This window comes from Miniopterus schreibersii (assembly GCF_964146895.1).
Source record: "Miniopterus schreibersii genome assembly, chromosome: 2".
Classification (NCBI taxonomy): Eukaryota; Metazoa; Chordata; class Mammalia; order Chiroptera; family Miniopteridae; genus Miniopterus; species Miniopterus schreibersii.
In genome coordinates, this window is record NC_138102.1 from 81,657,923 (window position 1) to 81,682,239 (window position 24,317).

General features: G+C 39.6%; 1 protein-coding gene across 2 annotated transcripts in view; it reads right to left on the minus strand.

Moving 5' to 3' along the window:
- Positions 1-5,807, minus strand: part of HTR2A (5-hydroxytryptamine receptor 2A) — a 76,203-nt gene extending 70,396 nt beyond the window's left edge. The window contains exons 1-3 of one of the 2 annotated variants that reach the window (XM_081129601.1): positions 5,376-5,807; positions 4,210-4,942; positions 1,117-1,317 (exon numbers count right to left, since the gene is read on the minus strand). In XM_081129601.1, the coding sequence (XP_080985727.1) occupies positions 1,117-1,317; positions 4,210-4,621 (613 nt within the window). In that variant the 5' untranslated portion in view covers positions 4,622-4,942; positions 5,376-5,807. The remainder of the gene's footprint in view (positions 1-1,116; positions 1,318-4,209; positions 4,943-5,375) is intronic. The other variant, XM_081129602.1, reaches the window with a different exon arrangement.
- Positions 5,808-24,317: the final 18,510 nt, after the last annotated feature.

Here is a 24,317-nt window from a genome sequence, read left to right on the forward strand (position 1 = left end):
TTCCAAATTTTGAAAATCATACCAATGTAATTTGTGAGTATCCCCATCATACAAAAACTTTCCTGTGCTAAGGTGGGCCTTGCACAGGTCATTTCACTTTTTGCACCCCAATTTCCTCACCTACAGAGTAGAGCTACCTACTCTGCAGATTATACCTTAAGTAGCAAGGAAAACAACAGGAACTGAAACATATATTGTTTGCTTTTTATAAATTTGCATTTTTATTACAAAGCTGTGGATAGACTCACACGGCCCTTGATGTCAAGCCTGCCATCAAATCCCATAGTCTTTCATGTTAGTAGATACTGACATCCAGGTGGCCATAAGCAGGTACAGCATTTCTGCCTGCAAAGCTTTGTGACTTCAAAACAAATCCTGGGGAATCTTTGGTTACTGACTAAGCCTGTTGAGGTGACAAGTGCAATTGACTTAGCTGCCTGGGAACTCACCTTCTAGCTTCCGCTACCTGGGGTTTCCCAATTGTTAGGTGTGTGACAGATCAATACTGGCTACAGGTGAATGTGTGCAATCAACCTCCATGAAGCAGGTTGAAGTCCTCTAGTGTGAGGTGTCACAAAAGGAGGAAGGGGTCCAGAGACCCTGGGCCAGCTAAAATACCTGCCCTGTGAGCAAGTCCAACCACCTTCCTCTGTTCTCACCTTCTCCCTCTGAGCTCAGTACAAGGCACTTTTCCTAGCCCCCAGAAGTTCTATATACTCCAGTATGGGGCCCTGTATTCTTATACTGACCACAAGTCCAGTGATTATAATAAATGTTGAGGTCTCCGGCAAACTCAAATTCATAGAAGTGAATTTGAAAGCATGAAATGGGGAAAAAGCTTTTGAAGGTGGCTAGTTGCAGTTATTCCTGATTTGGACTCTATTGGTATATATATTCTTACCTGTGCAAAGCAATACAAATTTATGCTGTCAGCTAGTGACATGAATGGGTTTTTTCTTTCCTAAAGCAAATCTGATCATTACTATGTTGCAACATACCTTGCAACAAACAATAGATTCAGGATGTTCTGCTTTAGTGCAATAAAACAGAACAGGTGTCCTTGGAAGGCATGAACTGTCATTTCAAAGGAAACTCTTAAATATTGTTCTCACTTACCTACTGATATGGTCCAAACAGCAATTATTTTCAGAAATGCCTTAGTTCTGGAATTGAAGCGGCTGTGATGGATGGGGTTCTGGATGGCAACGTAGCGGTCCAGCGAGATGGCACAGAGGTGCATGATGGAAGCCGTGGAGAAAAGCACATCCAGGTAAATCCAGACTGCACAGAGCTTGCTAGGCAGAGGCCACCTGTAACCTAGGATGCAGAAGCTTAGAGTCAGTAAGCAGCCGTATGCTGCCTCTGGCATGTGGATTCTCCACTACTGCAACTGTTTCCATCCTGGGGAAAGGCACAAGAGGCAGCAAAGGGTAACATAAGCTATTTTCAATATTTCAGAAAAGCCTAATAGCAACTGTGGTTAACTATACTAGGATTTCACTGGTTGATGAACATTTCTTTTGGCTGGAACTATTTCATTTTGTTGGGGTAAACAGGTTCTCTTGAGCACTTCTTTTACTCCGTTCTGCCTAACAAAACATATCTTTTTTTGTTTGTTTGTTGTTTTTAAGTTACTTAGGTCATAAGTTATAACATGTTTTGGGCGCCTCTGCCGAGGCACCTCACAGTGTACTGTCCTTACTTATTCACACATCTTTCACACATTTTAGGTTTCCTGAGGTTAGGTCCATCCCTTAGTCATTGTTATAACTGCTCAGTTACCCTGTGATGGCATTTGGTAGTTTCTCAATAAGCACTATTGGTGTGAAGGAACAAATGATTAAAATCCGGAATGAGAATATGTCTTTACCTGTAAAAATGAAACATAATTACCTAATAATGCTTTGGCGTTAAACTCAAACTTGGGGCTTATGGGGAGCGGGAGTTGAAGACATTGGTGAAGAAAAGCATGGTGTTCCTGTCCTGAAATTGTTTCAGGGTAGTAGTTCTCAAACTTTAGTGAGCATCAGCACTCCCAGGTGGGCCCCACCTCTGGAGACTGATTCTGTTAGTCTGTAGTGGGGCAGAAGAGTTTACATCTCTAACAAATTCCCAGGGGGTGCTGATGCTGCTGGTCCAGGAACCCCACTTTGGCAACCACTACTTAGGGTGGTGGTTCTCATTATGGCCCCTCATTAGAATCAGCTGGAGAGCTTTAGGGACGTCTTGATGCCTAGGAGGGTGGGTAGAGGTGGATTCCAAATACTAAGTATTTTAAAGCTCTCCAGATGATTCCACTGGGAGAACCACCGAAGAAAGTCACCTGCTGTATTAGGGAGAAAGGATATGCTTTATGGACATAGGCAAAGTGTACTTTTGTTTGTTTTAGGGGGAATCAAATGGCTATGTAAACCTAATTAATTCTGATAACAGTATAAGCAATAGTGTTAGGTCTGTGTGCATGTGAGAAGGAAAATTATAAGACCACCTTTTCTTTACAATATTGCAGACCTAAAAAGCTGAACAAACTCTCCATTTTCAAACATACTCTCTCTACCAAAATGCCACCATGGGTATTCAGAAAAGTAAGGGTTGCAGGATACAAGCCTAATTTAGTGTCTTTCACACAGATTATTTGCAAAGAGCTTGAGCTAAAGCTAGAGCCTTTTCCTTAGCAGCGCCTGGGGGGAAGCCATGCTCAGCCTGGTCGGAACTGATGTTGGCTCTTAAAGAAGTTTTCTCTGCAAGGGGGCAGCCGCAAGCCTTAGTCCGGGTTTCCGCAGTAGGGATAAGGAGGGGGCGTTTCCTCGCCCTGCGGAGTCCTGGAGGACAGTCCAGGGAGGAGCTCAGCTCAGGGCTGGAGGCGGCTACCCGTGGAGCGGCTGCCGCCAGGGGGCGCCCTTGCAACCCGGAGCCCGAGGCCCCGGCGAGTCCGGGCTTCCTCACCCGCGGGCTGGTGCTTGCCCCGCCCACGCCAGCCGCGCGGGATCATCCCCACCCTCCCTCCGCGGTTTTGGTTCCCGAGCTCTGTGGAGAGTCATCCCTCACTCCTGGAGTTTGCTTTTGAGCAGGGTGGGGTTTTAGGAAGCGAGGACTTCTCCAAAATGTCTGGGAAATGACAGGCGAATTTAATGAAATGATCTGGTGGTGACATCAGAGTGATCAGGCAGGCTGGTTTGGTAATGAGCCCTATCCGCCCTGTGCAGACTGGAATCTGCTCTCCGTTGCTCACCTTCCTCCTCTTCCTCCTTCCCACTCCTCCCCACTCCTCAGGGCTGGATTGATATTTTTTTTTAGCCCCTAAGACTTGGCCAAAAAATCCCCTCTTAAAGACAGCACTCAACCTGTTTCCAGCTCTGGGTGACTACTGATGTGCCTGTCAGCAGTCTCAATAGGCCCTCCCTCCCCTCTTCCCTCCCTCCCCCCGCCTCTGGAAAAATCTGGTTGTATTACTTATAATTTGGAAAGAGCATCACATTCTGCTCCCAGCTGAAGCCGCCCCTGTGCATGCTGACTTGCTGAGAGGTTTGACTCTTTCAAACTCTTTTGAGAAGAAAGCAAGATGAACCTCCTTCCATTTTCCACCCCTCTCCACGCCAGACCGGTGGAGTTTATGCATATGCATTTTTAAAGAGCTGAGGGTAGAATTCAAAGGCACCCTTCCAAATTAGCTTACCTGGGCAGGGAACAATTAAAATTGGGATAATTCATTTATTCTAATGGAGACTGCATATTTTAACACTAAACCCACTGCACCACTAATGTTCTTCCTGCAGATATTCCCAGGTAATTGGGAAGGTTTTACCACTTCATTAGAAGTGCTGTAAACTATGCCAAAGATAAAACTGTTCTGTCCTAAAGGCTGGAATATTTGGGAATATAAAGGAGTGAAAATCAAGTGGATTCAGAATGACAAAGTTATTGCTTTATGACTGTATTGGGGCATTTGTAATATTTTCCACATAAAGTGTATATATTTCAAAGCACAAAACTCTTCAATGATCACAGATAATAGGTTGTCTTTTTTTAAAAAATATGTGAAACCCCATTTTAAGAGTAAAGTTTAAGTAACTAGTGTAACACGGTAGCCTTGTTCATGAACAAAGCCCTGTGTTTATTTTGTCCCTTGAGCCCTGGCTCCTCTGCTAATGACATGCACATGCTCTCTATTACTCCTGTGGGTACAGCTGGGAAACTAACGCCACTCACCATACAGGATGGTTAACATGGACACGGGCATGACAAGGAAGCCCAGCAGCATATCAGCTATGGCAAGTGACATCAGGAAATAGTTGGTGGCATTCTGCAGCTTTTTCTCTAGGGACACTGCCATGATGACGAGTATGTTTCCAGCAATGGTCAGAATAATCACTACAGCTGTCAGCAAAGCAGACCAGTTTTTCTCCTGGAGGTGAAGTAAGGAGAAGCATGGTGGTGAGAGACAGTCCTCACAGGAAAGGTTGGTTCGATTTTCTGAGTCCACTGTCCAGTTAAATGCATCTGAAGTGTTAGCTTCTCCAGAATTAAAGTCATTATTGTAAAGCCTTGTGCCATCATTTAGTTGCATCAAGCAGTTTGTACTTGAGCTCAGAGAAGTGTTTTCTTCACAAAGAATATCCATTTCTAAGCTGGAACTTGTAGCAGATGAAGTGTAGAAAAACTACCAGGTTATAGGCTCTGGTCACCATCCATTTTTGTGTCTCCACACTCTGTCACACTGAGGCTGGTGTACACGCTGGGCTCCTCTGGCTGACTTTTTTCCTCCCATTATTGCAATAGTAGTTAAAGAACTGCAGTGGCTCTTTATATTTCCTTCCTTCACAATTTTAGTAGAGTCCTCTGTTTGGTTTCATTTTTTTCTCCAAAGCAAGGTCAAAAAAGCAGAATGACTTTTAGCACAGAGGCTGAAGAGTTTTGAGCATTCAGGGAGAAAAATGTGATCCTGACCAAAAAAGAAAAGTTTTGTGACTACCAGGAATCTCGTTTATCTCTCTCATTCTGTTGGGTATGCTGATCACCCTAGGTTAGCCACAGCAGCATTAAAATAGCATGCAAGCCAAAACAGTGGGTTGCATGCCTTCTGCATTAAGAAAGTCAATTAAAAATACATCCAGTGTTAATCCCACAGCAACTGAATGTACTTTGGGTTTTAGTTCTCAGTCAGTCTTGGGCTGAATTGCCACAGTTGCTGTCAGAAATTTCAGTTTATATTATATTGCTTAGTTAATAAAAGAAAAAAGTCTTAAGCAAAGATTAACAACTTTCCACACTAGAAATTCTCATTGTGAGATGATTACCTTTTGGCCAAGCATAATTTCAAGCCAAAAAGAAAATTACACAGCAATAAAATATAGTATGAGAATATGAAAACTTACATTTGTCGTCAGGGTCCACGCATAAGACACACTGCTGTTCTGTAACTCCCTCCATCTCTCATAATCCTTAAGCTGGTAGAGAGTCCCTTCTCCTTGAGCTTCCACCAGCATAATATGATAGTAATCTGATTTCTGTTTTGCCGATTTCAAAAACTGCATGCAAGGGTCGAGCCAGTTCCAACACTGCGAGGTCCCTGCCGGCTTCCTCTGTCCCTGTTTGGCAGGGTTACTCCCTCCCCAGGCAGCTCGCCCCAGGGAGGCACACATTTAGAAATCATTCACAAGCCCCTCTTGAAGTCACACAAAGAAATCGCACAGCAAAGTAGGAAGAGCAGCCTGCACTGAGGGACACGTGGTTTCCACGGGAATGGGCTAGCTAGCTCTCAGGCGTCTCATCCCCGTCGTCGTCAGACCTGCCTCTGTCTGTGTGTCATGCACGGCAAGGTAGCAACAGCCAGGAAGGCGGACCAAACACGCTGTGTTTTTGCTATATGTTAACGTTGGGAAGTTTTCCTTTGTTTTAAAAAGAGAGAAACGAAAGAAATCACCTTTTGTACAGATTGCTAAGGCAGGTAAGCTGCACTGGGATATTTATTAGGGTGTCAGGGTGAGGAGAGAACATAAATAAGGCTAGAAAATGGTGTATCCTGGGAAAATGTTCCCTGTAGCAAGGCTCTTCATTCAAAGCCTACTGTGCCCACGCCTGAAGCGGAATGACGCTGGCAACTTGAGCTCAGAGTGGCCAAGCATATCTTGGCGGATAACTCTGAAACTGTTAGTACTATTTTGATTTATTATTAAATACATGCACCATTTAACTAGCTTATTTTTTTCAGCAGAAATGTACCACCTAGAATTAATTCAAGACCTCACATTTGAAAGAGAATAACTTGGTTGTCCAGAAATAACACTAAAAGCCTGTTTACTTGTAAGAAAGCCCTTTCTCAGGCTTCTAAAGAAGGCAGCTATATGTATGCATGGATCAGTGTACACACACACACACACACACACACACACACACACACACACACAGCTTCTTATTTTTACAGATGAGAAAATAGATTTTTTTCTGATTAGTTGGGTTTTTCTAAGTTTCTGTCCATCACCATCTTCTCTTCTTACTCTGCATTCTCCCTAGACAAATTTAACTACTCTGATGACTTCAACATGTTTGTGGCTAAATCTGTACCCTCTTATCAGATTATTTTCCTCAGCTCCAGACCTAAATATCCAGCTTTCCATGGGCCTTCCATCAGTAGCTTAGGAGACCTTGACTGCAGCACCTTCTATCAAGCGCCCATTCCTCTGCTCCCCCCACCCCCTTACTTACCTCCACCCATTCTCTTGGCTCACCATTTCTTCAGACAGGTGGCTGTTACCCATGTCTCTTCCTTCATACTCAGTGTGAGATCTTAGTCTCCAGGGCCACATCTGTATACATATTTCTCAAATCTCCTCTTCTCTAGCCCACAGCTCACACTTCTTTGGTTAAAGACTTCATCATGTGTCTGTTGGGCTGGAGAATGAGTTGTCCCCTTACTGCCCATTCCAATTTCTAGAAGAAGGGAACTGGGAGCACAGGCTTCAGGATCAAAATTTCTTAGTTTTGAATCCCAGCTCTGTAGACTCATAAGCAGTAGAATCCTGGACAATCTAGTTGCCTCCTTTAAGGCTCAAGTATTTTTACTTGTAAAATGAGTAATACCTCCCTCATAAGATTGTAGTAAGCTAAAATGAGATAATGTGTGTAAATATTTAGCCCATGTCTGGTTTATAGGATGATCTTAATGAATGTTAGCCATTTTTATCCTTATTAATATTCTTATTGATATTATTAAAAAACAAATGTCATGCCCATCAGTTTGTGCCTACATTCCCTCAGTCTCTCCCTTGTGGGGCCCATGACTCATCTTTGCTGTCCCACTTGGCTTCCAGATCTCATTACTGTCCCATAAGCAGCCTTCATGAAAATGAACTTGCAGGTTTCTAATGATTTTTAAGCATTCGTATTTGCAGTTCCCTGTGTCTGGAATACACTCACCCCCCAACACCTCCCCTCCTTTTCTGTCTGTCTGGCAAACTCCTACTCAGCTTTCAAGATTCAGTTCCAAAGTTATGTCCTCTATGAATCCCATTCCTGCTACTCACCATCTTTGTGACCTTGATTAAACTACCTAATTTCACTGTGCTTTAATTTTCTCATTTGCAAATAGGAAATAATACCTACGTCAGGATTGAATTGAGAGTTAAATAAATTTACATATGTATCTGGCACATTTTAAGTACTCAAAATAAAGATTAATTGCTATTATTATTATTGTTATTAAGCTTATTGTTACTAAGCTTTTTGTAGCTTTCCTTCCCCATGTAGGCAAACCCTATAGCACCTTCTGCAGTCTTCCATTTTAACACTCCTCACATTGCTTGTTAGCCCTATAAAGGCAAAAGCTATGTTTATCTTGTTCACAGCTGGGCACATACTTGGTGCTTTGATATGCTTGTTGAAAGAATGTGTGACTGATTTGTTATTACCTATGCGTGTGCCGTCTTTATTAGATGACGAACTGCTTATTCATCTCTATGTCTTCCATGCCAAGCATGATATTGCCTAACGAGAGGTCCTTGGAAAGTGTATTTTGAAGGAATAAATGCATTGATTGTTAGCATATATTAAAAAGCAGAATCAGTGAGAAATCTAGAATCTCAAACTCCTTTTTCATTACTTTGTCCAATGGGATACTAATTTAACTTTATTAAAATAAGAAGCGGAAATTTAACTGACAAAACTCCAGTATTGGAAAGTTACTTTAAAACTTTTTGATGTTAAATTTTTTTTACGAATTGATGTGTTATAGTTCACCTTAAAGAAATTTAATGTTCTCAGGCCATTATCCTTCATGAAGAACATCTAGGTTTCTAGTCATGGCAAAGCTAGTCAATGAGTGCTTGGTGTATGGTTTATATTGTGAAATAACTTTATTAGTAACCATCTGATCATTTGAAGTTTTGTTGCAGTTTTAGGAATACTTGTTTTGGACAAAGCAATATGGGCAAAATCTAGGCCCTTGGCTTGTCTATTAATAGCATGAGATTTAGATTTGGTAGGGATGGCTTCTTGCAGGTCAGGCACCCCTTTGAGTTTGGAGAAAGAGGGCTATGTATTGGCTGCAGGTGTGGATACTGTGGTGTGCAGCTCAGCTCCCTCCCACCTCAGAACTCCCCTGCAGCTGGAAGTGTTGGTGGCTGATGTCTCTCAGCTGATCCTCCCTGTGACAATTACCCTTAGCCAAAGAGGAAATCTTGCCTATAGTCATGCCCCTTCCCTAGGACAGTGAACACACAATGGTTGGTATGTTGCAAGGATATGAGTCTGGCCTGCTTGTCTTGGGGCTGTACAACCCTGAAGGGCTGCCTGGTTCCAGAAGTCTCCTTGGGATCTGCTGAGGCCTTTGTTGGGACTCCATTTCAGTTAAGCTCCTCCCTCTGCCTAGTCCTGCTTCCCTCACTCCCCCCCAGAACCCAATCTAAGAACTACATTTTTAAAATTGTGTTTTAATCCCTTGATGCCACCTCTGGATGAGTTGCATATTTTACAGAGAACAGAAAGATTGCCTGTATTGCTGAATGCTCCTTGTCATAAGCTTGCTCTTCAACAGACAACTGGCTTTACTATCTAATTACCGCCAGAGGAACTTAAAGTCTGCAACTCCAAAATAAAATTTATTATTTTGAGAAGATTTTCTCCAGCAATTAATGGACCTTCTGTAGGGGTACATTTTGCAACTATTTTATTCTGGGGGGTTCCCCAGAATATGGCTGCTTGAAATTAGATGTTGACTTTTTTTTTTTTTTTTTTTTAAATGGCTGCAGTGGCATTCATAGCCTTTGCTTGTTTTTTTCCAGGCTAGAGTTATTGGTTTCTGAAACATTAGTGCCTTATGGATGTTACTATATGTGAGAAAAAAAGTTTCTGAGCAATGAATTCTGGAACATACTGCATCCCATAGCCTCCATTTAGAAATTTACAGTGCACGTGAGAATATTAAAGACTATGAGAGATCCTGCAGTGAAGAAATTTGTTTATATTTATCTTTCCCACTCCCCTGCCTTCGACAGAACACTCATTGCGGGACACTTTTATTTGTTTAATGAATATAAAATATAACTCAATTTAAAATGTAAAGATTGTAAATATTTAGTTTGTTTTGAAAAAATATACATCCTTATAACCATTACCCAAATCAACATAGCCACCATTTCTATCACTTCTGAAAATTCCCTCATGTGTCCTTTTGACTTTCACTTAAATGAAAACATGTGATATATACTCATTTTGTGTTTGGCTACTTTTGCTCAGCAGCATGTTTGTGAGATTCATTCTGTTGCTGTGAGTAACTGTTTTTTTAATGAATTGTAGTCTAAGAAACCATTAAATGGCCTGGACTTTTAGAACATCAATCATTTATTTTTTTATTGTTCAAAAAAACATAGACTAGAGCCTTATTTAATCTGTCCTTTTTAGGCTTCTTAACTTTTCAAGACAGTGCCAACCTTAACGTTCACTCAATTGATTGTATTTGGTTTTGCTTTGAATTGGCAGCATAGAATTCTTTTATTCCATGTTCTTTCTTAAGAATATGTCCCTGAGATTTCTGCTATCCAAATCTTACTGATGGCTTGAGAATGAGAACAGATTTTCACAGACAATTTTCTGAATGATATGTAATCCATCACTTTTTTCAGCTGTTCCAATTCTCAGGTCTGGAACACCCCCTGACTGCTGCATGCTTGGAAAACAATGTCTTGAATTGCCTTCTGTTATGCCACTGGCTGTGTCAAAAGAAGCAACTACTTAAAATTAGCTAATGATTGTTATCTACCTTTTCAATTTGCTCATATTGGCGTTTCGTTTAACAGTGCTCATAAATTTAAAGTATTGAATGCCGTGTCAAGGACTCTTTTATTTATTTATTTTTAAAAATTTATCTTTGTTGTTGAAAGTATTACAGATGTCCCCCTTTTTTCCCCTAGTGACCCCCCCCCCCGCTTCTGTCCCTTCTCCACCAGGCCTTCACTGCACTATTGTCTGTGTCCATGGGTTATGTATACATGCATATAAATTCTTTGGTTAATCTCTTAATTGCTGAGTATAACCATGAAGATAGACAAGGTTCCTGCCTTAATTAATTTACTTAAAAATGGTGGTAATAAACATGAGTATAGGATTTAGGGAAGCAGTATAAACTTAGTGGTCAAAGGCATGTTAATGGTATTTAGAGCTAGAGAAGGGAAGAGTTCTGACGCATGAGCCCTGGGTTACTCCAGTATTTTGAGGTCAGGAAGGTGTGGAGGAATCACTCAAGCAGACTGAGGAGCACCCGGTGCGTCAGGGTGGGGATGCAAACAGCGGTATTTCAGAAGTCAGGTGAAGAAAGACTTGAAAAGGGGGAGAGAGACTGCTCAACTGGGTCACATCCTCCTGACTGTCTGAGTATAATGAGAACGAAGAAATGACCATCAAATTTGTAAAAATGGAAGTCTTTGGTGGTCTTGATTGGAACTGTTCCAGTGGAGTGTTTGGGGTAAAAGCCCAACTAAGTGAGAACAAAAAAAAATGGGACGAGAGAAAGAAGCGATGAGTACAGACAGTAGAGATAACTACTTTGAGGATTTGTGGGCGGGAATAACAGCAAAAAAATGAAGTGGTAATTGAAGGATGATAAAAGAGGCAAAGAGTTGTTTATTTTTTTCCAAGATAAGATAAACTATAACATATTTTTGTGATGATGGGAATGATCCGGTAGAAAGGGGGAAATTGACAATACAATAAAGGCAGGAATGAAAATAAGGAAATTTGTTAATACATATTACAGTTGCTCAAGTAAGAGGCGGAGGGAGCTCAGACAAGGGCTATGATTGTGGAGATGGAGAGAAGTTCACGGATGTATTTTAGAAATAAAAGCACCAGGACTTGCTAATTTATTGGGAGTGGAGAAGTAGGAGTGGAAGATTTATTGGTGAGGGAGTAAAGACAGGAATCTAAGATCAAGGATCACTTTTAGGTTTTTGGATTGAACAACTGGGCAGATCATAATGTCATTCATAGAAATGGAGGAAGACTGTAAAGTTGTGTCTTAGGAGGCAAAATCAATAATTCTGTCATGGGTATTCTAATTTTATTATTTTAGATAGAATTAAGTTTAGCTGCATATGTCAGAAATTCCAAGATAACAGGGTTACACAACAGAGAACACAACAGAGAACATTTTTCCTTTCTAAATAAAGTCTGTAGGTCCAGAGCTGACATGAGACCTTCATGATCATCAGGGACTTAGGCAATTTCTGTCTAGTCCCTCTGCCATCTTATTGTGAAACTTTGTGGTGTGAGATGGATGCTTCAGCTCCAGATATCTTGTTCACAGCCCAGCCAGCTGAAAGGAGAACGATGAACTTTCCCCCAGTTTCCTCCAGTGTACCACATGACAGACAGTTTCGCATATTCCTGTTGACCAAACTTAGATACATAGTCACTCAAGCTGCAAGGGAAGGGGAAGAGACTGGAAAATGTAGTTTTTATTCCAGCTGCCTGTCCATTCAGCTATAGATCACGGATTCTATTACTAAGTAAGAAAGGGAGAATGGGAATTGGGAAGCAATTAGCAAGTTATGACACAAACATCTAAGAGAACTTGTATAAAGGCAGTTGAATCAGGAAGTACAGAAGCAGTTGTGTCAGGGTGTATACATGGAGTTATCACCCTATATAGGTAGTATTTAAAATTGTGTGCTTTAGTTTTCAATTCTTGCCATAACAAGTTAACAAAAACTTAGTGGCTTAAAACAATAAACATTTATTATTTTACAGATTGTTTTTTTCTTTTTTCTTTTTACATACTTATTTATTTTTTAAAACCTAACCTGAGGATATTTTTTGTACTCTTTAAAAAATTTTTTCTTTTTATTCTTTAAAATATTACAGATGTTCCCCCCTTTTTCCCCATTGACCCCTTTCACCCTGCACCCACTCTCCTCCCCAGGCTTTCCCCACACTATTGTCTTTGTCTAGGGTTATGCATTTATGCATATAAGTTCTTTCATTAATCTCTCCCCACCCAGTCCCCCACCCCCACCTTCCCTCTGAGATCCCTCAGTCTGTTCCATGCTTCTATGTCTCTTGATCTATTTTGTTCATCAGTTTATTTTGTTCATTGAATACCACATATGAGTGAGATCATGTGACACTTGTCTTTCCCTGACTGACTTATTTTGCTTAGCATAATACTCTCCAGGTCCATCCATGCTGTCCCAAAGGGTAAGAGATCCTTCTTTTTTACAGCTGCATAGTATTCCATGGTGTAAATGTACCACAGCTTTTTTATCCACTCATCTACTGATGGGCACCTGGGATGTTTCCAGATCTTAGCTATTGTAAATTGTGCTGCTATGAACATAGGGGTGCATATAGTCTTTATGATTAGTGTTTCAGGATTCTTAGGATATATTCCTAGAAGTGGGGTCACTGAGTCAAAAGGCAGGTCAATTTTTAATTTTTTGAGGAGCCTCCATACTGTTTTCCACAGTGGCTGCACCAGTCTGCATTCCCACCAACAGTGTTCTAGGGATCCCTTTTCACCACATCCTCATCAGCACTTGTCCTTTGTTGATGCTAGCCATTCTGACAGGTGTGAGGTGATATCTCATTGTCATGTTAATTTGCAGCTCTCTGATGATTAGTGGCTTTGAGCATTTTTTCATTTATCTTGGTCATCTGTGCCTTCTTTGGAGAAGTGTCTATTTAGATCCTTTGCCATTTTTTAAATTGGATTGTTTGTCTTCCTTTTGTGAAGTTGTATGAGTTCCTCATATATTTTGGATATTAACCCTTTATCAGATGTGTCGTTGGCAAATATGTTCTCCCATTCAGTGGAGGGCTCCCTTTTTGTTTTGTGATGGTTTCTTTTGCTGTGCAGAAGCTTTTTATTTTGATGTAGTCCCATTTGTTTATTTTCTCCTTTGTTTCTCTTACCCTACATGTATTGGCAAACATATTGATGTGAGAGATGTCTGAGGTTTTGCTGCCTATGTTTTCTTCTAGGATTTTTATGGTTTCACGTCTTACATTTAAGTCTTTTATCTATTTTAGTTTATTTTTGTGCATGGTGTAAGTTGGTGGTCTAGTTCCTTTTTTTTGCATGTAACTGTCCAGTTTTCCCAACACCATTTATTGAAGAGACTGTCTTTACTCCATTGTATGTTCTTGCCTCGTTTGTCAAATATTTATTGAGTGTAATGTCTTGGGTCAATTTCTGGGTCCTCTGTTCTGTTTCACTGATCTGTATGACTGTTCTTGTGCCAGTACCAGGCTGTTTTGATTACAGTGGCTTTGTAGTATAACTTAATATCTGGTATTGTGATCCCTCCAACTTCGTTCTTCTTTCTCAAGATTGCTGTGGCTATTCAGAGTCTTTTTTGGTTCCATATAAATTTTTGAAGCATTTATTCTAGATCTGTGAAATATGCCATTTTTATTTTAATAGAGATTGCATTGAATTTATAGATTCCCTTGGGTAGTATGGACATTTTATTTTATTTTATTTATTTATTTTTTAAAATATCTTTATTGATTTCAGAGAGAGGAAAGGAGAGGGAGAGGGGGAGAGAGAGAGAGAGAGAGAGAAACATCTCTCTGGGAGAGTCATTGATCGGCTGCAGCCCGCAACCCGGGCATGTGCCCTGACTGGGAATCGAACCCCAATCACCTGGATCCTAGGTCAATGCTCAACCGCTGAGCCATGCCCGGCTGGGCAAGTATGGACATTTTAATGATGTTAATTCTCCCAATGCATGAACATGGTATATTCTTCTACTTGTTTATATCTTCTTCTACTTATTTTTGCCAAATCCTGGGCTTTTATGAATATAGGTCTTTTGGTTAAGTTTATTCCTAAGTATCTTAATTTTTTTGTTGCAGTGGGAAATGAGATTTTTTTTTTAGTTTCTATTTCTGAGAGTTCATTTTTGGTGTATAAAAATGCCATTGATTTCTGGGTGTTAATTTTGTATCCTGCTACATTGCCCAATTCATTTATTAAATCTAGTAGTTTTTTGGTGGAGTATTTAGGATTTTCTATCTACAATATCATGTCATCTGAGAATAATGACAGTTTTCTTTCTTCCTTTCCAATTTGTATGCCTTTTATGTTTTCTTCTTGTCTGATTGCTGTGGCTGGGACTTCCAGTACTATGTTGAATAAGAGGGTGAAAGTGGGCACCCCAGTCCACCTGAGCATGACTCAGTGGTTAAGCATCGACTTAGGATCCAGGCAATCAGGGTTTGATTCCCGGTCAGGGCACATGCCTGCGTTGCGGGCTCGATCCCCAGTCGGGGGCGTGCAGGAGGTGGCTGATCAATGACTCTCTCGTCATTGATATTTCTATCTCTCTCTCTCTCCCTCTCCTTTCCTCTCTCTGAAATCAATAAAGATATATTTAAAAAAAAAAAAAGGAGAAGAAAGTGAGCACCCCTGCCTTGTTCTCGTTCTTAGGGGAAATGGTTTTAGTTTTTGCCCATTGAGTAAGATCTTGGCTATAGGTTTGTTATATATGTCCATTATTATGTTGAGGTATGATCCTTCTATTCCCACTTTCCTGAGAGTTTTTATCAAAAATGAGTGTTGGATTTTATCTAATGCTTTTTCTGTGTCTATTGATATAATCATGTGATTTTTGTCTTTTAATTTGTTTATGTGATATATCACATTTATTGATTTACAAATATTGTACCAGCCTTGCATCCCTGGAATAAAACCCACTTGGTGATGGTGTATGATCTTTTTAATATATTGCTGGTTTTGACTTGCTGGTATTTTGTTCAGGATTTTAGCATCTATGTTCATCAGGGATATTGGCCTGTAATTCTCTTTCTTGGTAGTGTCTTTATCTGGTTTTGGAATTAGGCTAATGCTGGCCTCCTAAAAATGGCTTGGAAGTGTTCCTTCCTCTTGGATTTTTTGGAGTAGTTTGAGGAGGGTAGGTGTTAGTTCTCTGAATGTTTGGGAAAACTCTTCTGTGAAGCTATCTGGGCCAGGGCTTTTGTGTGCTGGGAGTTTTTTGATTACTGCGTCAACTTCGTCAGTAGTTACTGGCCTACTCAGGTTTTCTGATTCTTCCTGATTGAGCTTTGGAAGACTGTGTTTTTCTAGGAATCTGTCCATTTCATCTACATTGTCAAGCTTGTTAGTTATAGTATTTTCTTACAATCCTTTGTATTTCTGTTGGATCAGTTATTCACCTCTTTCATTTCTGATTTTGTTTATTTGGGTCCTCTCTATTTGTTTCTTGATGAGTCTGGCTAAACATTCATCAACCTTGTTTATCTTTTCAATGAATCAGCTCTTGGTTTCATTGAACTTTTCTGTTGTTTTTTAGTCTCTGCCATTTATTTCTGCTCTGATCTTTATTATTTCCTTCCTACTATTTACTCTGTTTTTTTGTTGTTGTTGTTTTCTTTCTAAGTCCTTAAGTTGTAGGGTTAGATAGTTTATTAGAAGTTTTTCTTGTTTTTTCAGGTAGGCCTGTAGTGGTATGAACTTCCTTCTCAGGACTGCTTTCATTGTGTCCCATAGATTTGGGGTTGTTGTGCATTAATTTTCATTTGTTTCCAGGAAGATTTTTATTTCTTTCTTGATCTCTTTGTTAACTTATTCATTTTTTAAAAACATGCTATTTGTCCTCCATGTGTTTGAATGTTTTTTAGTGTTTTTATTGTAGTTGATATCTAGTTTCATGCCATTGTGATCTGAGAAGATGCTTGATATGATTTCAATCTTCTTGAACTTGTAGAGACTTGTTTTGTGTCCTAACATGTGGTCTATCTTTGAGAATGTCCTATGTCCACTTGAGAAGAATGTATATTCTGCAGCTTTGTGGTGGAATGTTCTGCAAATGTCAATTATATTCATCTGATCTAGTGTATCTTTTAAGGGCTCTGTATCCCTGTTGATTTTTTGTCTGGAAGACCTATCCATTAAATTTAGTGGGGTGTTCAACTCCCCTAGTATGACTGTATTGCTGTCTATCTCTCCCTTAACGTCCAATAGAAGTTTTTAAAAATAAATTTAGGTGCTTCTGTATTGGGTGCATACATATTTATCAGGGTTATATCCTCTTGTTGGATCAATCCCTTTAGTATTATGTGGTGATCTTTCTTGTCTCTTGTTATGGTCTTCATTTTGAAGACTGTTTTGTCAGCTACTCCAACTTTCTTTTCATTTTCATTTGCATGGAAAATTTTTATCCATCACTTCACTCTCATCCTGTGTGAGACTTTTGTTCTGAAGTGCATCTCTTGTAGACAGCATATATCTGGGTCTTGTTTTCTTATCCATTCTTCTACCATATGTCTTTTTATTGGAACACTTAATCCATTTACATTTAAGGTTATTATTGATAGGTACTCATCTATTGACATTTTAATTCTTTAGGCCTATGCTTCTCTCTATATATTTCTACTTCTTATTACAGCAGTCCCTATAACATTTCCTGAAATGCTGGTTTGGTGGTGATAAACTCTTTTAACCTTTTTTTTTTGTCTGGGGAGCTCTTTATTTCACCATCTATTTTGAATGATAGCCTTGCTGGAGAGAGTAGTTTTGGTTTCAGATCCTTGTTGTGCATTACTTTGAATATTTCATGCCATTGCCTTCTGTCCTGTAGAGTGTCTGATGAGAAATCATCTGTTAGCCTTATGGGAGATCCTTTGTAGGTAATGGATTGCTTTTTTTCTTGCTGCCTTTAAGATTTTCTCTTTGTCTTAAATTTTTGGGATTTTAATTATGATGTGTCTGGGCATGGACATCTTTGGATTCTTCTTGCTTGAGACTCTCTGTGCCTCCTGAACTTGTGTCACTTTTTCCTTCACCAGGTTAGGGAATTTTCTGCCATTATTTCTTCAAACAGGTTCTCTAACCCTTGCTTACTTTCTACCTCTTCTGGTATTCCTATGATGTGAATATTGTTACATTTCATGTTGTCCCACAGCTCCCTTAGACTCTTCTGTTTTTTAATTGTTTTTTCTTTTTGGATATCTGATTGTGTGATTTTTTTTTCTACCTTGTGTTCTAATTCACTTCCTCTAATCTGCTGTTTATTCCTTCAAATGTATTCTTTCTTTCTGCTATATCATTCTTAATTTCCTTCATAGTTTCCCTATATCTTCTCATCATCCTAATAGTGTTCTCAACTCTATACCTGATAGGTTGCTTATCTCCATTTCACTTAGCTCTTCTTCTGGAGAATTCTTTTGTTCTTTCATTTGGGGCTTGTTTTTTGTCTCCCCATTTTGGCTGCCTGTTTGGATTTGTTTCTACATATTAGGTAGATTGCTAGGACTCTCAGTCTTTTGGATGGTCTCTGGTGCATGCCATTATCAGATGCTTTTTGTGACTGGCCTTGAGTACCCTCTTTGGAACTATCAACAACCAATAGCTTGTGGTTCCCTGTGCTTGGCTGGGTTGTTTCCTCTGCTGGGACTGGGTGCATTTGGACACTACAAGGATGCACATCAAAGTCTGTTTTGCAAGACCTGGGTCCAGAAGCAGATCAGGAAAAGATTTAAAACACTAAGAGGTCCCCCTTTGCCTACAGGCTGATTAATCTCCAGATTTTTTTTTAGAAGTCTGACATGGGTCTCCCTGGGCTAAGATCAAAGTCCTGGCAGGGCTATGATCCTGCTGGAGGGGCTATGGAAGCTTATACTTAATTTTCTTTATGTTTCTAGAGGCCAACTATGTTCCTTGGCCTGTGGCCCCTTCCTCAATCTACAAAGCCAGAAACTACAAGTAGAGTTCTTCTCATGCTGCCATCTCTCTGTGGGAAAGTTTCTCAACTTTTAAGAACTTGTTTGATCATATTGGGCCTACCTAGAAAATCCAGGTCCTTAACCTTAATCACATTTGTAAAATCTTGCTCATCATTTAAGGTAACATATTTACAGGTTGGAAGATTAAGACATGGACATATTTGGGGGTCATTATTCTACCAATTCCTAGTACTTTGAAAAGCAAAGGGTATAATAGAGAAGAACAGAGGACCTGGGCCAACCATGCCAACATTTATATTTTAAATTTAAAAGGTTTGAAATAGGTGATACACTCAGTAAAATATTCCTTTGAGAAATGGTATGACAACTTTTGTTTGAGTCTTATTTCACAAAATCCAACAGACAAAAGTGTTTCAAGAAAGAAGCAAACTGAAAAGTCCACTAATAATAAAATGCCAATTAAGATGAAGGTACAGAAAAGTCTATTGGATTTTGCAACTTGGGTTTGTTGATGATCTTGAATAGAGCAGTTTCACTGAAAGTGTTGATGTGCAAGAGCAACATGATGGTGGTGGGGAAAGAGTTCTGAAAGTGAGTTGGAGGAATATAAATTATATTGTACACAAGTGGCAAGTGCTATTGAGAACAATGAAGCATGGAAAGGAGGTAGGGATGGGAAGAGGATTTGTAAGATTAGATGGTCAGGGAAGGCTTTGTGGGAAGGTAGTATTTGATCAATGACTTGAGGTAGGAGAAGTAATGATTCATGTAGATATATGGGGGTGGAGTAATACTGTTCTAGATAGAGAAGACAGTGAATTTTCTCCATATGCAAAGGCCTTGAGGTGGGGGCATGAGTGGGATGTTTGAGAAACAGCAAGGAGGTCAGTGTGGCTAGAGCAGCATGAGTAGGGGTGAGGAGTCCAGACTGTGGATGGCTTTCCATAGACCATAGGAAGGATTTGACATTTACTCTAAGTCAAATGGCAAGGCATTTGATGATTTGGATAGAAGTATGCCATGTTCTTATATATATTAAATAGATCATGCTGGCTGCTTTATTGAGGACAGGATAGGATGACAGGTAGGTAGGGGATAGTATGGAAATAGGACATAAGTTTCAGATGAGAGATGATAATGGCTTAGACTAGGATAGTGGCACTGAATTTATGAGAAATAGCAGATCCTGTATTTATTTTGAAAGTAGGACCAATAGAACTTGCTGATTGATAGGGAAAGGATGTGGCATGCGAGAAAGAGGTGACAAGGATGACTGAGGTTTTAAATCTATGCAACTGGAAAGATGGTGTTGCTCTTAACTGATGTGGGGAGGACTATAGGAGGAGCAACTTTTGGATGAATATCAGGTCAATTTTGGGCATGTTAAACTTGAGTTGTCTTATGACAAATGAGTAACTATGTCTATAAGACAGTTGAATATGAAGGTCTCGAGTAGAATGAAGAGGTCCAGGATGCAGATATAAATTAGGATTTGTCAATATATAAACAGTATTGAAATAGGATGGGATTTCCCAAGTATCTGAGGAGGAAAGGAAGTATCCCAGGACTGAATCTGGTAGATACCTTAACATTTATAGGTGAGGAAGATGAGGCAGAATCAGCAAAGGAGACTGGGGTAGGGGTGCTGAGGATGAAGGAAAAGCAGAGAATATGGTATCCTGGAAGACAAGAGAATAAAATATTTCAAGAAGAAGAGCAAATGAAATACCATGAGGCTTTTAAGAATCATATACTTGAAGAGTGTTTCATTATCTGGGAAATTACTCACAAGTTGTTAAGCAGAGCAGGATGAAAAGATATTTAATAGAGTATGATTCAACTTTTAAAAACACATATATATGTTCCTAAACTAAAAGGAAATGCATTAAATTTTTTACAGCAATCATTTGGGCCAAGGAGTCCCTGGTGATTTTTTTTTCTTATGTTTTGGATTTTATAAATTTTCTAAAGCATGTATATATTATATTTATAAACACAGAATATTATTATTTTAAAAATATTTAAAATAATTAAAGGTCATAGGAAGAGAGCCAGGGATGATCTTATGTTCTAACCTTCATCAGAATATTTTGGTTTTAAGGTGAGATTTTAAAAAATAGCTTGTTCTCCAATATAAACAAACAAGCAAAACATGAAGATTCGTAGATACAGAGAACAGACTTACGGTTGCCACATGGGAGGGGTGTTGGAGGACTGGATGAAAAAGGTGAAGGAATTGAGAAGTAGTTTGGTAGTTACAAAATAGTCATGCAGATGTAAAGTACAGCATAGGGAATATAGTCAATAATATTTTAATAACTATGTATGGTGCCAGGTGGGTACTGGAAATATCAGGGGTGGGGAACATTTTGTAAAGTATATGATCATCTAACACTATGCTGTACACTAACAGTAATACAAAATATTGTTGGATGTAAACTGTAATTGAAAAAATAAAAAAGAAAAAAAATAATAATATAGCCAAAAATATATATATAGCTTGTTCTCTTTAGGCATAGCAGTTGTATTATTCTGGATTATTATTAGCAAGTGGCAGAAATTCAAGTCAAAGATGCATCAAAGGAAATTCTCATGTAATTGGTAAGTCCAGGAATGGATCTAGTACTTCAGGTGTGGCTGAATCTAGTGGCTAAAAAGATGTAGACTATATTTCTGTCTCTGGAATCTTCTTGGTTGCTTGAGTCTCTTCTTTAGATAGGCTCCCTCATGGAACTAAGAAAGATGGCTGTTGGCAGTTTCAATTTTCCATAATTGCAGTTTGTAAAATAGGATTTAACTTTATGATAGTCCTTTATCACATGCAGGGAAGACCCTGATTGGACCTATGTGGGTCACATGCCCATCTCTGAACCAGTCGTGATGGCTAGGGGGATGTACTCAAATTGGCCAGTCTGGGTCCTGTCACCTGGCCATCCCTGTGGGGAAAGGTCAGCACAATGTGATTGACTGCTTCATTGGGACTGTATAAAATGGACCCCTTTCCCAAATAAAAATTTTGTCCCAGACTATTAAAAGGATGGCTATCCAGCCTATTACTGAAAGGTAGTACTTGGCTTATCTATTTTTAAAAAATATATCTTTATTGATTTCAGAGAGAGGAAGGGAGAAGGAGAGAGAGAAACGCCAATGATGAGAGAGTCATTGATTGGCTGCCTCCTGCATGCCCCCTACTGGGGGTTGAGCTTGCAACCCCGGCATGCGCCCTGACCAGGAATCAAACCTTGAGCTCCTGGATCCTAGGTCGATGTTCAACCGCTGAGCCATGCCGGCCAGGCAGCTTATCTATTTTTATGCATCAGTTTGTCTCTGGCATCTGAGTCAGACTTAGGTGCTTCAAGAGACATAGCATTTATTTCAGGTCATGAAGAGGCTACTTGGTACATTCTTACTCTGGAGGTAAATAGCACTACAGTCACCCAGTGACCTAAAAGTGTAAGTGTGTTTCCTGAAATATCTAATTTATTACCAGGCATAACCTCAGTTTGGGAGAAATGAATATGTTATTAGATTCTCATTATAAAGAAATATGGTAACTTCTTTCTTATAAGAAAAACACAGAATTATTTGAGGCAAAATATTTTTGCTAGTTCCACAGAATTACCAATTTTGCAAAGATATTTGGGCAGGATCCAAAATTTTCTTCTAGCACCAACTGTGAGCACAGTGACCCTGTTAGTTGTCTGTGCTATGTGCTGAAGGAATATTCCAGGCAAATTTACTTCTTATTCCTAATTAGTGTTTGTAGTGAACCAGACTGGACTATGTGGGAAGTGAGGGTTCTCTCTGTGTGATCAGAGGCATGCCTAGCAGCCTATTGGACCTCTCCTCTGTGCCCCATTCTGGTTCCCACTTAATACTTTGGGGGCAGTGAGAGATGAGGAGACTGATAGTTGAGGTACTTTCCAAGGGACAGAAAACATTTGGGCCAACTTTACCAAACTAGCACTATGAGAAAAGTATGGGTGGAAATATACATATCAGAAAACTAAAAAATGAGAGTTCACTACTCAGAGGATAGACTTTTAACCTTTTTGATCCTTTCAAAGAAGGCTGTATCTTTTAGCACCAATATGGTAGACTCATATTCGAGTTCTCTCTCCTTTGTGTGTGGCCATGAAGGAGAAAAGGTAGTCTTAACTTTTGACAGGATAGAAAGGGTAGACCATCAACTTGATTTCTCTGTATTCCAATGGATTAAATAGACATAGCTCAGTCAACATGAATATGAAATGTTGACTTCCTTAGGAGTATAACAGCACACCAGAAAAGTCAAGTTTTCACCATTGCCTGGTCAGCATAGCTCAGCTGTTGAGCATCTACCTATGATCCAGGAGATCACAGTGTGATTCCTGGTCAGGGCACATGCCCAGGTTGCATGCTCAGTCCCCAGTGGGGGGCTTGCAGGAGGCAGCTGGTCAATGACTCTTTCTCATCATTGATGTTTTTATCTCTCTCTCTCCCTCTCCCTTCCTCCCTGAAATCAATAAAAACATATTTTAAAAAAATAAACATTTTACTATCATGAGGCCACTTTTAAAATCTAAATTATTGTTCCTTCTCCCCACCTAATATTGATGCTTCAGGCAGTTAACCCCCTCAGGACCTTTTATAAATATCTCAGATGGGGCCCCAGAAACTACTGAAATGAGTAAGAACATTAGTTCAATTTAGTTTCTCCTGAAGCCACATTATATACTGAGATAAAATTACTCTCTCTGCTTTAATTTGCATCTGAAATTATGCTCTATCATAGTCTCCAAGATAAGGTGACATATTCTATACCACTATACCCATTAAGACCTCCACAATATGGCCACATTTTATTTGTAAAAATAATTTGAGCTACTATATGCCCTCAAATCATGCAGCCCAATATCTCCTTGTTGAAGCCCATTGCTGTTTCCACATCCCTTCAAAGTTATAAAGGATGTTGGAGTCTTAGACTAAAGAGATCAGTTCTGTTTCTAACCTTATGTGGAGAGAGAACTGAAGCTGGTTAGTCCAATACTGGATTTGCTTCTTATTGCCTCATGGTGTCTGTGTTGAGGTCTCTTCTTGCTCGTCTCAAAAGTTTCTCATCTGTCATGAACGTACCCTTGTTCCTTGGTGTTCCACAGTAGTTGGTACAGTTATTAATTCATACCCATGAGATGATCATTGCCCTTGAAGTCATTCCTCTGACTGTGTTAGGTTACTTGGTTCTAAGGATCTTCCTGCCAGAACCACAAACACTTAGGCTCCAGGAGATTGTGAATTCTCAGGATAGAGGGCTCAAAGGAAAGATTGGACAATTGCATTTCAGGAATTTTCAGAGGAGATGCATTCATAGAATGAGTTAGTTTTGATGCTGTTTTAGGTCCCTTCCAATTTTGATATTGATTCTTTGAATCTAAGATAAAATAAAAATCAACAAATGACACATGCTGGTGAGAATGTGCAGAAAGGGGAACTGCTGGTACACTGCTGGTGGGGATGCAGACTGGTGCAACCACTATGGAAAATAGTATGGAGGTTCCTCAAAAAATTAAAAATGGAATTGCTTTTTGACCCAGTAATCCCACTTCTAGGAATATATCCTAAGAATTCCAAAACACTAATCAGTAAGAATATATGCACCCCTATGTTCATAGCAGCACAATTTACAATAGCTAAGATCTGGAAACAGCCGAGGTGCCCATAAGTAGATGAGTGGATAAAAAAGCTGTGGGACATTTACACCATGGAATACTATGCAGCTGTAAAAAAGAAGGATCTCTTACCCTTTGGGACAGTATGGATGGACCTGGAGTTTATGCTAAGTGAGATAAGCCAGTCAGAGAAAGACACATATCACATGATCTCACTTATATGTGGAATCTAAAAAACATACTAAACTGATGAACAAAAAAGATTCAGTGACATAGAAGCATGGAACAGACTGACTAATCTCAGAGGGAAGGTGGAGGTGGGTGGGTGGGGAGAGATTAACCAAAGAATTTGCATGCATATATGCATAACCCATGGACACAGACAATAGTGTGATAAAGGCCTGGGGAGGGAAGCGGGTGCAGAGTGGAAGGGGTCAAGGAAAAAAAAGAGGACATCTGTAATATTTTCAACAA